We start from the raw sequence: 12,708 nt of genomic DNA on the forward strand, positions 1-12,708 counted from the left end.
AGGATAAAGCTCTGCGTTCCAGTTCTCTCGCTGCTTCTGCACATTGGGTGCAGTTTTCTGGCTCCTCAGAACTGGGCAACTGTGTGGAGAACACACTGGAGCAAGGCTCCTCCCTAAGAATGCCGTCCCCAGGAGAGACCACCTAGGTCTCAGCTTTGTGCTGCCCCTAGCTATTAGCTTTTTCTAGTTTGTAATCCACACTATAGGCAGACTATTTCAAACAGGCTCCTGGTGCTGGTTCTTGCTGAAAATGCTGAGTGGTTTGTCGTTTTACATTAAATCACATCAAGTTCTGTGTCCGTCCCTTTTACGTGTCATCCGGGTGGCCCAGCACAGTGTAGCCAAGCCTGTCTTCACTGGCTGGCAGGAGGAGGGAAGGCTGCCTGGGACCTAACTAAAGTAGCTGATGGAATTCTTTCTTTTGGGGACCATTACTAAACTTTGGAAATGGGGTCATAGGCTCATGTCACGAAGTGGCTGCATGTGATCTGTGGTGTTTATCCATCTTTTCTCATACGACTGTTACTGGAAAGGAACAGCGACCTTTAATTTATTTCCCCTTTGTTGCTTCTAGCTTGTGCTCAGTATTTTAAAGAATGATACAGTCCTGTGTACCGTGGTCCCTCAGAACATGTGCAGTCTTGAGCTCACCCACCCAGGCCTGAGCAGCAGCAGTGTGCAGGGTGGTAAGAAGGTGGATGCTGACTGTCTCTTCCCCCTCTGCTCCACAGGGCTACCTGCATTACCTCCACCGCCTCCACCTCTGCCCCCAGCAGCTCCCCTGCCGCCTGTGGGCACAGAGGCATCTGCACAACTCTCGCCCCAGGCTATGAATGGTGTGAGCCGAGGGGCCTTGCTCAGCTCCATCCAGAATTTCCAAAAGGGAACTTTGAGAAAGGCCGAAACCTGTGATCACAGTGCTCCTAAGATTGGCTAAGCTTCCCGTTTACACTGGGAGGGAAAAGTCTTTTTCCGCCCCACTCCCACCCCTGAAGTCCCCCGTGGCTGGGTGAGCCCTGGAGAGCCGGCACTGCCTCTGTTCTGCATATGCTCTGGCGAGAGGCTTCCGGAGGGCGGGATCCGCCATGTAGGGTAAGGTCGGGCCTGCACTGCTGCCTTCGAAAGTATTCTGCTCCCATTAGCACTGTAAAGGGGCCCTGGTCATCCTCTCATGGGCATCTTTTGGGGGACAGCACAATACATAAATCAGTTTTTTCGCCAACTACAGGAAATAGAAGCAGTGACAGTATTTCATCACAGCAGTGAATGGCCTTTGTGCTGCAGCCCCTCTACCCCATGAGAAACCCTCCTCATAGCTCATTTCTCTGAAGCACTTCTGGGTACTCCTTAGATAACTCATTTCTGCTACCTTTATTTTGCCTCTGACGTTAATGCTGTAGCCCAAAGCATAGTTATGTGACTGTCAGAGAAGCACCCGAGTTCATTTTCCCCTCACGTTGGGGGGGGGTCCCCAACAGTGCCACGTTCCATAGGGAACCCCTGATGACCACAGAGCTCAGGGCTTCGAGAGCAATTTCTCTGGACCCATGCTTCTTATACTTACAGTATACTGAAACAGAAACAGACTATCACCCTAAAAGTTCCTGCCAGTTAAAAGATGTTAAGTCCTCAGCACCTGTCAAGCTTGGGGTTCGGGGGTGATCATTACTACAAGTACATTTGGCATTACAGAAATCAATTCTGATAGTTGAAAGATTTATCCAAATACATTGTCTTTTTAATGTTACTCATTTACTAGATTTTATCCTATGATTTGCTTAAATTTTAAAATAAATTGCACTTTAAAGGATTATAAATAATCCGTTTTAAAATTCAAGTACACACATCAGTGTTGGTTACTATGCAGAATGTCATTGTGTAGTTTCATGTAATGTGATAAATGTTCAGCTGTATTTTTTATTAAAATAAACCATGTCAAGAAACATGTTGTTTGTAGGTATTTCAAATGAGAATTTTCCATTGGACCTTTTCTAAACATAAAAGATGCATATAGCAGTTTCCTTCCTATCTTGTCTATTTCGTTTTGTCATATTTCCCACATAATATACACTAACAAGCCTATCTTGCCTGTATGATTCTGTAGTGCATTTAAACCTACCCTTTCAGCTGAAGAGGACAGTATATGACAATGCTCTTGGCGACGGGAAGAATAAAATGTGTTCATTTTAAAGGGAACTGTTAGAACCAGGGCACATGAGGATCTTGGAAAAGCCCTCACTCCAAGTGTGATGTGGGCTCAGGGATCAGCTCCTGATGGAAGCCTTGGGCCTGAGTCCTGAAGTCAGCTCTTCCATTCTAGATAAAGTTTCACGTACATGAATAAAAACAAGCAGGGAGGACTGGGGATGTAGCTCCATGGTAGAAGGCTTACCTAACATGTGTAAAGCCCTGGGGTTGAGCCCCAGCACCACCAAAGAAAAAAACTTGTTTATATGTGATCACTTTATTTTCCATTTGACCCTAATTTCTTAGTAGAATTGTAAGACTTCTGCCCGCATTTATTTCATGACCATAAAAGTTACTCATAGTTATGAATTCCTTTATTTTTTATCAAAACACAGTAAATTTATACAATGTCTTATATATATATATGTTATCTTCTGGCTGCATCTTCCATCAGGATCCTGCCACATTCATATTTTGTCCCTTTATATCAATCTTATTCAAAGAACAGGGCAGGGCTGGGGGTTTAGCTCAGTGGTTCTGCTGCCTGCCTCGCAAGCGCAAGGTCCCAAGTTCGATCCCCAGTATCCCCTCCAAAAAAGAACAGGGCAACTGTAACAGACAGAAAGCATGGAGTCTGGTGCAGGAGTGTGGAGTTTGCCATTCAAACACTTAAACTTTTTACCAGTATAAAAATACCTATTGATGCCTTACAGATTACTTTATGAGCAGTAAGATCTTGCAGTCCAATCCAGATGAAGTCCCAGGAAGTATTTTAAATAAATTTCAATGACTTGATGTTCAAGCCTGAACTAGATATTTAATGTTTTCTTTATTGCAAATATGATGTCTTTGACCTGAGGTACAGAGTTGTCTTCTAAAATCTTTGCATAAGGCATAGGGACATCAGCACCAGTGACGCGAACAGCAGGAGCATCCAAGAAATTGAATGCAGGACCTAGAAGAGAAAGGAAGCTCACGTGAGAGAGGGCCAGAAAGAGCCAGCCGAACCCCACCACCTGGGCAAAGTACCACACCCGGGAAGAGAAAACATATGCTAAAGAAATTCTACTCATGGGGATCCGTTTCTGGTTTTGTTTTTTACATCATTCACCCAAAAGAGAAAATGCCAACCTGACGAGTCAAAAGGTAGAAGTCAACTGACCACCCCTAACTTTGAACCTCTTTATCCAGTCAGTATGTGTTCAGGTACATGATGTTTATTAAAGCCTGACCATATTCTAGAAGCAGTTTCTTTGAAATACCTTCCATGATCCTGGCACAAATTTCAGCTCCCACTCCAAACTGCGGCCAGCCTCCTTCCACAGTTACAAGATGGTTAGTCTTCATGACACTGGCTTCGATGGTTTCAATGTCCATTGGTCTAATGGTACGCAAATTTATCACCTGAACAGATAGTAAAATAAGCTTTACACAACCACTGCATCACAATGCAGCACTGGCTCCACAATACCACTTCTTCCTGACCTCATTACAGAATACTGAGGTTTCTTAATCTTTGGGTACAGGAAAATCTAATGTGCCTATTGACAGGTACATGAGTCTACAAAATATAAAAGGAGAAACTAAAACAAGAATCTAGGGCCGGGAATTTAGCTCAGTGGTTCCACCACCTGCCTCACAAGCGCAAGGACCCGAGTTTGATCCCCGGTACCAAAAAATAAATAAATAAATAAAACAAGAATCTATCTTTATTATAAGCAACTCTGTTCCTTAATAGGATTCATTTATCCTTCCTGGCTTTGACTTCCCTCTTACGAAAACATAAATGAGCCAAGCGTTGAGTGCTTAGTGTGACCAGGCACTTCACTAAGCATAGTTCTCACAACTACTCTTAAGGGGTTAGTATTTATATTACCGTTTATCGCTGAGGAGACTGAGAATCAGAGTGCCTAACTTGCCCAAGTATAGTAGCAACTGGTAGGACCTACTCAGAAGGTTAGAATCTATTTTTAAGACAGGACCTCACTAAGTTGCCCAGGTTGATCTCAAACTTGCAATGCCCCTGCCTCAGCTCCCAAAGTGCTGGGATTACAGGTGCACGCAAGCACACGTAATTACAATCACTGACTCCTGAATTCTCAAGTCCAGCTCCAATGCCGGATCTTAACTTGAGAAAGTAGGTACGATTATAAAAGAGCTAAAACCTAAGTGGTAAAGAGCTAAGGTAAGGGTATGAAAAATGAAAAGCCTTCCCAGTCTTCAGCTTTAAGCTGGGGTAGAACTGAGTGACAAAGCACAATTTTACATCCAGTTAAACTGTTATGAGCACGGTATGGTGGTGCACACCAGTAATCCCAGCACTTGGGGGCTGAGAGGTAAGAGGACTGCTGTGAGTTCGAGGGCAGCCTGGACCACATAGTGAGTTCAAGGTCAGTCTGAATGACATAGTGAGAGCCTGCCTCAAAAAAACAAAACAAAGGGACCAGGGATGTAGCTCAGTGGCACAGTGTCTGGCTGGCAAGCTCGAGGTCCTGAGTTCCACACCCAGTACCAAAAAGCAAAACAAAACAAAACACCCACTGTTGAGGAACTCCCTATTTTTGGGTCTTATTTTTAAAAGGGCCTTTCTGATTAAGATCAAGCGAAAAGTCCACTCACCTCACATTCAACTCCTTCTTTAGACAGCACTGTCGCAGCTTCTAAGCAATGGCCCACAGGTCTCGAATGGGAAACCACAGTTATATGTGTCCCTGAAAACAGAGGTCACAGGTCAGAGGTCAGGGTTGAAAATAAAGATCCAATACCACTCTGAAGCCAGCTGTGGCTCCCTGCCTAGAAAGGAAATTCAGATCTACTGGACTAAGATGAACCTGTGACCCTCCTGTCTCTCCTCTGGGATTACAGGCATGCCCCACCAAGCCTGACTGCCACATTCTGAACCTGAGCTCAACCTTTTAACTTTTCAGGCAAAGCAAATGGCTGTAACTTCTAGATTAAATATGACCTATATAAATAGAGGAGCTGGATTTAAAGTAATATCTAAATGTACACTAAAGTTCTCTTACCTTGCCTTTCTATCTTGGCTTTTCCAATAGGAATCAGAAAATCTTTTGACTGAGCTTCTGCAGGAAATTCAAAAGCAACTCCATACATCAGTTCATTCTCTAGCATCACCACTGCAAAATATTAGATTTAAGCAAAACAAGCACATATAGAATGTCTAAAAATGCATAATATACAACAATATCCCACTTGAGAAAAGTCTCACTGTGTTTATTAGGAAGTCTTGTATCTATCACAGCCAGTAGCTTAAGGATGGCTTAGGGCAGTGTTGGCAAACGTATGGCATGGGTGCCACAGTTTACTGTTTGTTATCACTGAAGCTCTAAAAAGTTCGCCATCACTGGTTTAGGTACTTAACTTTTATAGTGTCACTGATTTAATTTCATCTACTGAAGTTAACCCAGTGTTGTGGGTGTCAGTACATGTCTCCTTTGACTAACTGGCCTTGTTTTAGTCAGAAATAAGAAAAACAACTGCATTCTTTCCTATCTTTGCTGTATGTATATATCATCAGCATTCTGTATGTCCAGACCTAATAGATGCCTACTGTGGTTCCTTCTATGCAAAGGTATATTTTAGGGGGTTTTTTGGTACTGGGGATTGAACTCAGGACCTTGTGCTTGTAAGGCAGGCGGCAGAACCACAGAGCTAAATCCCCAGCCCTATATTTTAGTTTTTATGCTCAAGAGACTCAGGGTCCCTCTGCCTACCTGGATTGTTATCCCGAATGGCTGACTTAATAAGTCCTTTTGCATCCTCTGCATTCCAGGGGCTGACCACCTTCAAGCCTGGGCAGTGCCCATACCACGCAGCGAAGCACTGTGAGTGCTGAGCAGCGACACCTGCTGAGGCACCATTGGGCCCCCTGAACACGATGGGCACAGGCTGGAGCCCTGCCGACATGTAGTAGGTCTTGGCAGCTGAGTTTATCACCTGGTCGATGGCTTGCATAGAGAAATTGAAGGTCATAAATTCACAAATGGGCCGCAACCCAGCCTGTCAAATAAAAAGCACGAATGTTAAAAAAAAAAACAACTAGACACACCAATGAAGAGTGACCAGTAACTACTCTATTCCTTCAATATTCAATGTTTTTCTTGTTTTGTTTTTTGGGACTTTTTTTTAACATTCAATGTTTTTAAAAGGTCCTATTAAATCTCTTCATGCAAGGTCCTGAGTTCGATCCCTGGTACAGAAAAAAAAAGAAAGAAATCTCTTCATAAAGAATATTACATACCATAGCTGCACCCACAGCAATTCCAGCAAAGCCCATCTATAAAGTAAAACATAAGCACGAGTGAAAACCCACAAAAATTAGGACTGTTAACACTAACAGACATGCCCCTCCAAGTTTTGCTTCCTGTTGGAAAGCTTACCTCAGATATGGGAGTGTCTATGATCCTCTTGTCTCCGTACTTCTTCCACAGGCCCCGACTAACCTACAATTTAGAGGTGACCCCATTACTTTGAAGCATATGTCAGAGCAACTGGCCACCTCAGTTTATATAACTTTCACCTATTTTGGTTACCTTGTATGCCCCATCGTATTGGGCAACTTCTTCCCCAAGCAGAAATACCTTCTCATCTCTCTCCAGCTCCTCATCCATACCTTGATTGATAGCATCACGAACTGTTACCTGGCACAAGTATGTGAAAATAGTCAATAAGCTACAGGATTATTCAGGTCTTCTTTTCTACATTCCTAGGCTGCCCACAGCATAAAATATGCAAACTAATACTAAATCAGACTTGGTTTAAAAATTCCAAGAATCTAAAAGTAACATTTCTTTCACACACAGTCTTTAGAGTACTGATAAACTTACTCAACATCTCTCTTGACGTGTACCCAAGCTTAGTAAAACTGTTTCTGGGGCACATTAGCTCACAGGCAGTTTCCTAGGGAGAAAATATACTAGGTTGTCTTATTAACACACTTGGAGTACTAAAGGGCAAAGAAGAAAGCCTAAGTATGTTTTTTTTTTCTTTTTTTTTTGGTACCGGGGATCGAACTTGGGACCTTGCGCTTGCAAGGCAGGTGGCGGAACCACTGAGCTAAATCCCCAGCCCCTCTAAGTATGTTTTTAATATTATAAAAATAGTTTATTTTAAAGACTTTCAACAGGACTTCAACATCTCATTTTCAGATTTTTAAGACTAAGTATTGAACACTCATTAGGTGCGTGCTGAACACTTTACATTCAGGATGCTGGAGCTATTATTTTTGTTTGTTTGTTGTTACTGTTTTTTGGTACCGGGGATCGAACTTGGGTCCTTGTGCTTGTGCAGCAGGTGGCGAAACCACTGAGCTAAATCCCCGGCCCCTGGAGCTATTATTTTAATATATGGAATAGTAAAATCCCCTAGTACAGTGTCTGGGTGGTGGTGATAGTAGAGGGGAACAACTACCCTATGATCCAGCAACTCTGCTTCGGGGTACACACCAGGAAGAACTGAAAGCAGGGACTCAAACATACACCTGTACACACACGGTCATAGCAGCATTATTCAACAATCCAAAGGTAGAAGCAACCCAAATGTCCCTCCTTGGATGAGTGGGTAAACAAAATGTGGAATATACCTACACTGGAAGCTATACAGACTTTCAAAGGAAACAAATTTTGACGCACACCACAACATAAATGAACCCTGAATACATTGTGCTAAGTGAAACAAGCCAGCCACAAAAGCGCAAATGCTCCATTTATATGAGGTTCTACAACAAAGGTTACCAGGGACTGGAGGAAGTGAGGTATTAATGTGTAATTCCTGTTTGCGATGATGAAAAAATTGTGGAAATGGACAGTGGTGATAGTTGCATATGGTGAATGTACGTGATGCCACTGAATTAAACTCTTTAAAACGGTAAATTTTACGACACACGTATATGGCCACAATTGAAGAGGGAGGGGTCGGAAGTGGCCACTCCTGCTTGACTGCTCCTCTGCTTGCACCGAGCTGGGCCAGGGCAGCGAGAGTCCCACGCAAGACACGGGCGGCTCAGACTCGGAGGCCCGTGGTCCCGCCTCCTGCAGGACGCCCAGCAGCCACGGCGTCGTCGCGATCCCGGCCCCGCCGGCCAAAGGCCCTGTCCCCCGCCGACTGTCCCCGCCAGCTACCTGCAGCGCAGCGGGCGCGCTCCGGTGAAAGTGCCTCTTCAGCAGCCCGGAAACCTGGGGAGGAGACAGAAGGACGCTCAGCGAGTACACAGGTGGGCGAGGGTCGCGCAGAGTCGTGGGGCCGCTCACCGCTGCCTACCTGCTGTAGGGGTCTCCGCGCCAGCCCCGACAGCGCCGCCATCTTGCCCGTGTCCTCTAGCAGCCGCCTAATGACAACACGCAGCGGCCGCCGACGCCAGAGGGCCCCGCCCCCGCCAGGGCGGCCAATGGCAGGGCGCGCCCCTTGCGCGTCCCGCCCACTGTCCGCCAGAAGGGCGGGGCGTCCCATGGCGGGGCAGCCCCGGTCCCGCTGGTCAGCTGCGGGAGGTGCACGTCGGGCACGGGCCAGGCGCCCGACCCGCAAGCCTGGAGCTTGAAGCCCCGAGAGTCCGACTGTGAGGAGCACGGTCGTACGAGGCTGGAGGGACCTCGAGAGTTAGGCCACGCTCTGCGAGTACCGGAAACCTGTGGGGACCGAGTGGCGCTGGCACACCTGCGATGGCGAACTCACCACTGTGCGAGTGAGAGTGAGCCACGCCTTCGCCGGACTGCGCTGTCCGTTGGTTCTTTGGGATGCAAGCGACAGCCTTCCCTGACGCACTCGGGGTGCTGTGTGCCAAGTATTGTGAGCGTGCCCCGTCGGTCCTGTCGCGGAGTCACCCTCGCGGGTGATTCGTGTGTCATTCTCTCCATTTTGCAGATGGGTGAACTGTAGCAGAGATTGCTTAAATGGGCTAGGATCTGAATTTAGGACTGCCTGCCTTTTCCCGCTGCTCCCTAAAGCAGAAGTTGGGGTCCTGCGTGGAGGACGTTACAGTAAAGCTTTATAGGAAGATGCCAGACTCCTGACCATCAGGACAGCTTCTTGAAGCTCATTAGCCTGCCCCTAGGAGGTCAGGCAGGACGGTGTACTCAGTCCTCACTCATTCCTGAGACCTCCCAAACATCCTTGTAGTGCACTGTAATCCTTCATACTAGCAGACTAAAGAAGGCATAATGAAATAACCCGGTGCAGGAAAATCACTTGACAAAATTCAGAGGCCATTCATGATAAAAGGAATCTGTAAACTAGGAACAGAAGGGAGGGAGCATCATTACCCTGAATGGGGGCATCTATTAAAAAGAAGCACCTTGGGCCGGGGATTTAGCTCAGTGGTTCCAGCGCCTGCCTTGCAAGCATAAGGTCCCAAGTTCAATCCCCGGTACCAAATAAATTTTTAAGCATTGATCCTGCTGCTTAAAGAAGCACCTAAAGCAAATATCATTCTCAAAGGTGAAAAACTGAATGTTTCCCCTCTGAGATGGGGAACGAGGAAAGGACATCCATTCTCCTAATTTCTATTCAATACTGTAGTAGTAGGCTGGCAATAAGGAAAGAACAGCAAACAAAAGACATATGTATTACAGCAAAGGAAGAAATCATATAGTCCCTTTCACAGACGAAATAGTAATATATGCAGAATAATCTACAGAGATGCTTCTAGAAATAAATGAGTGTGGGAAGGTTGCAGGACTTACTGTCAACACATGAAAATCAAATTGTATTTCTATACTGGCAGTAAATGATTGGAAATTGAAAACAATTTACATAGCATTTGTAATAGTTTAAAAAACAGAAACAAGCACAAATCTACTAAATGTTCGCAGGACCTGTACCCTGAAAAGTATAAAACACTGATGAAGAAAAATCAGAGAAGACCTAATAGTAAGTGGAAGCCCCCTGTCGGCTGGGCTCGTGGGCTGGAAAATTCAGTGCAGTTAGGATAAAATTCTTTGGTAACTATTCTCATATGTTCTGTATAAGATTTAACACCATTCCAGCTGAAATTCGGTCAACATTTTTTTGTAAATGCAGATAAACTGGTTCTAAAACAAATTTGAAAAACATCAGTGTTGGAGGACTCACACTATCTGATTTTTAAAATTACTAAACAGCTATACTAAATGCACAGCTCAACAATCAGAGTAAAAAAATCTATAAATAAGCTCAATCAAAATGGTCAACTGAGCCGGGCATGGTGGCACATGCCTGTAATCCCAGCACTTGGGAGGCTGAGGCAGGAGGATTACTGTGAGTTCAAGGCCTACCTGGGCTACATAGCAAGACTCTGTCTCAAAAAAAGCTGATTCAGACAAAGCTCCAAAGGCAAGTCAATGAAGAAAAGATAATTTTTCACCAAATGAAGTTGAAAAAAATTAGACATCCATATGCAAAACAAGCCTTGGCTGTTGTGATGATCTGTCCTTTATTTAGACCTCCACCACCCTTTGGCTTCGTAATTCTGAGTCTGAAATTTTTCAGTGCAGAGTGGTGGGGGAGAGGAACAAAAGGACTCCATTTTTCATTCTGAACAGGAATCCCTGGGGACTGAAATCTCAAAGTCGGGTCAGTTGGGCCTCGGAGAGCAGCCTTCAGGAGGTAAAAAAACACATGTGAATGTGTAATAGATAATGTGAAATAGGAAGAAAAAGTCAAAAGGGAAAGGGGAACTACTGGGAGGGGTAGAGGAAAGGAAAGAACCAGTATATCATGCCAAGGTACAAATTCCCAATGATGAATGTCATCATATACCTAAAATGTACCAATAAACTTAATGAAAAAAAAAAAGAAAACACGTGGCTTTTAGGGGCCTGTGCTCACTAAGGAGAGCAACCACAGAGCCAGGTTGGCTGGGAAGCAGGGTCCTTGAGGGGCTAGTGGGTCTCCAAGAACTGGAGTAGGTCTCGGCTCATGAGCACTTGGCAGGAAAACTGAGCCCCCTGAGTCCTGTTTGACATGGCAGCAAAACAAGTGGTAACTCAGTGGATTTACTTAGATTAAGAGATATGGCCCCTGGTGAGGTATGACCAAATCTATGACACTAAATGGCTAAAAACCAAGCTAAAGGCTGTAACTAGATGTCTAAATATATCTTGTCCGTATCTCACCACATATTTGCCATATTTTGTGTTTGTTATTATGTGTATATATGTTGCTGTGGCTTGATTGTTTCTCCCAAAAGTTCATAGGTTGGAATATTAATTCCTCAAAGCAGCAGTGTGAGAGGGTGGGGCCTAGTGGGAGGTGTCTGGGTCCTGGGGGTGGAGCCCTCCCAAATGGATTAACACTGTCTCCCAGGAGTGAGTTCTCACTCTCTTGGGACTGGATCATTTACCTTGAGGGTGGGTTGTTACAAAGTAAGGTTGTCCCTTGTATTACTCATCTTTCCATCTCTGGGACAAAATACCCAACACGGGAAATTTAAAGGAGGAGAGGTTTATTTTGACTCATGTTTTGGGAGGATTCAGTCCATGGTTGACAGGTTCCAAGGCAGGAACAAAATGGTAAAAGGGCCTGGGAGAGAAAAGCTGTTTACCCCATGGTGGCCAGGAAGGAGAGAGAGGAGGGTTAAGCCAGGGACAAGAATATACCCTTCCAGGTCACACACACAGTGATCTCCCTTTCTGACCAGGCCCACCTCCTACTAACAGCATGTTCAGCTTTGAACTCATCAGTGGATTAATTTACTGAGGAGCATGGTACCCATGATCTAATCACCTTCCAAAAGGCCCACCTCTGACTCTGTGAGAATTGGGGGACATTTTAGGTCTAAACCAGAACACCCCTCATGTTCTCTCTTCCCCACGTCTGCTTCCTTTTTAGCTTTCTGCATGGGTTGAAGCGACTCGAGGCCCTCAGCAGAATCACGCAGACTCCAGCACCATGCTCATGAATTTCCCAACCTCCAGAACCATGAATCTGAACCAAACTCTATTCTTTGTAAATAACCAGGTCTCAAGAATTCTGTCACAGCAGCAGACATATGTATATTATAAATACAGCCAGGCCTCCATATCTATGGGCTCTATAGCCAGGAATTGATTTTCAGTTAAAAATATTTTAAAACATTGTGTCTGTGCTGAATATTGTGTACAAACATATTTTTTGCCATTAAGATATAATGACCATTTATATAACATTTACTTGTGTTAGGTATTAAGTAACTGTATCAGTCAGCGCTCCTGTTGCTGAGACACAGTACCCAACACCCACAACTTAAAGGAGGAGAGGCTTAATTTGGCTCACTTTTTCACGGGATTCAGTCCATGGTCAGTTGGCTCCACAGCAGGAATATCGTGGTGGAAGTATTGAGGGTGACTGTGAGTATGGAGAGGAAAAACTGTTGGTTTCCCCTATTTTGCATATATGTACATATGTGATATATAACATGTGCAATACAACATATATGCAATATAATATGTGTTATATGTGTTATATATGCTGAATATATTTGTATAAAGAGGCACCCAGTTAGTCTCTTTACCATTTGATAATACATATGTTACATGTTAACAAACACTA

General features: G+C 44.6%; 2 protein-coding genes across 21 annotated transcripts in view; one reads left to right on the plus strand and one right to left on the minus strand.

Moving 5' to 3' along the window:
* Pxk (PX domain containing serine/threonine kinase like) overlaps window positions 1-1,945 on the plus strand; it is a 72,113-nt gene extending 70,168 nt beyond the window's left edge. For 15 of the 20 annotated variants that reach the window (XM_087181563.1, XM_087181551.1, XM_087181560.1 and 12 more), the window contains one exon: window positions 732-1,945. Coding sequence is in view for 8 of the 20 variants with exons in the window: in XM_087181551.1 (XP_087037677.1) it covers window positions 732-937 (206 nt within the window). In the remaining 12 variants the exon portion in view is untranslated. The remainder of the gene's footprint in view (window positions 1-731) is intronic. The other 5 variants (XM_087181553.1, XM_087181555.1, XM_087181557.1 and 2 more) reach the window with 2 other exon arrangements.
* A 598-nt stretch (window positions 1,946-2,543) lies between these two features.
* Pdhb (pyruvate dehydrogenase E1 subunit beta) lies at window positions 2,544-8,608 on the minus strand. Its single transcript, XM_004864433.4, has 10 exons — window positions 8,467-8,608; window positions 8,328-8,381; window positions 6,741-6,848; window positions 6,588-6,650; window positions 6,449-6,484; window positions 5,922-6,207; window positions 5,214-5,324; window positions 4,807-4,898; window positions 3,450-3,591; window positions 2,544-3,142 (listed from the first exon to the last, which is right to left on the minus strand). The coding sequence occupies exons 1-10, from the start codon at window positions 8,506-8,508 to the stop codon at window positions 2,997-2,999; spliced, it is 1,080 nt and encodes a 359-aa protein (XP_004864490.1). The 5' UTR covers window positions 8,509-8,608; the 3' UTR covers window positions 2,544-2,996.
* Window positions 8,609-12,708: the final 4,100 nt, after the last annotated feature.

The sequence above is a fragment of the Heterocephalus glaber genome, unplaced genomic scaffold (assembly GCF_053883595.1).
Source record: "Heterocephalus glaber isolate CG9 unplaced genomic scaffold, H.glaber_assembly_v1.0 deba00001472, whole genome shotgun sequence".
Classification (NCBI taxonomy): domain Eukaryota; kingdom Metazoa; phylum Chordata; class Mammalia; order Rodentia; family Bathyergidae; genus Heterocephalus; species Heterocephalus glaber.

What these genes read in the sequence shown, in the direction of transcription:
- Pdhb (XM_004864433.4), bottom strand. Translation starts at nt 8,508, where the DNA reads ATGGCGGCGCTGTCGGGGCTGGCGCGGAGACCCCTACAGCAG. An exon ending in GCGCGCCCGCTGCGCTGCAG is followed by an intron (nt 6,849 to 8,327) that starts GTAGCTGGCGGG and finishes TACTTGTGCCAG; the next exon opens with GTAACAGTTCGTGATGCTAT. An exon ending in CATTCGGGATAACAATCCAG is followed by an intron (nt 5,325 to 5,921) that starts GTAGGCAGAGGG and finishes AATATTTTGCAG; the next exon opens with TGGTGATGCTAGAGAATGAA.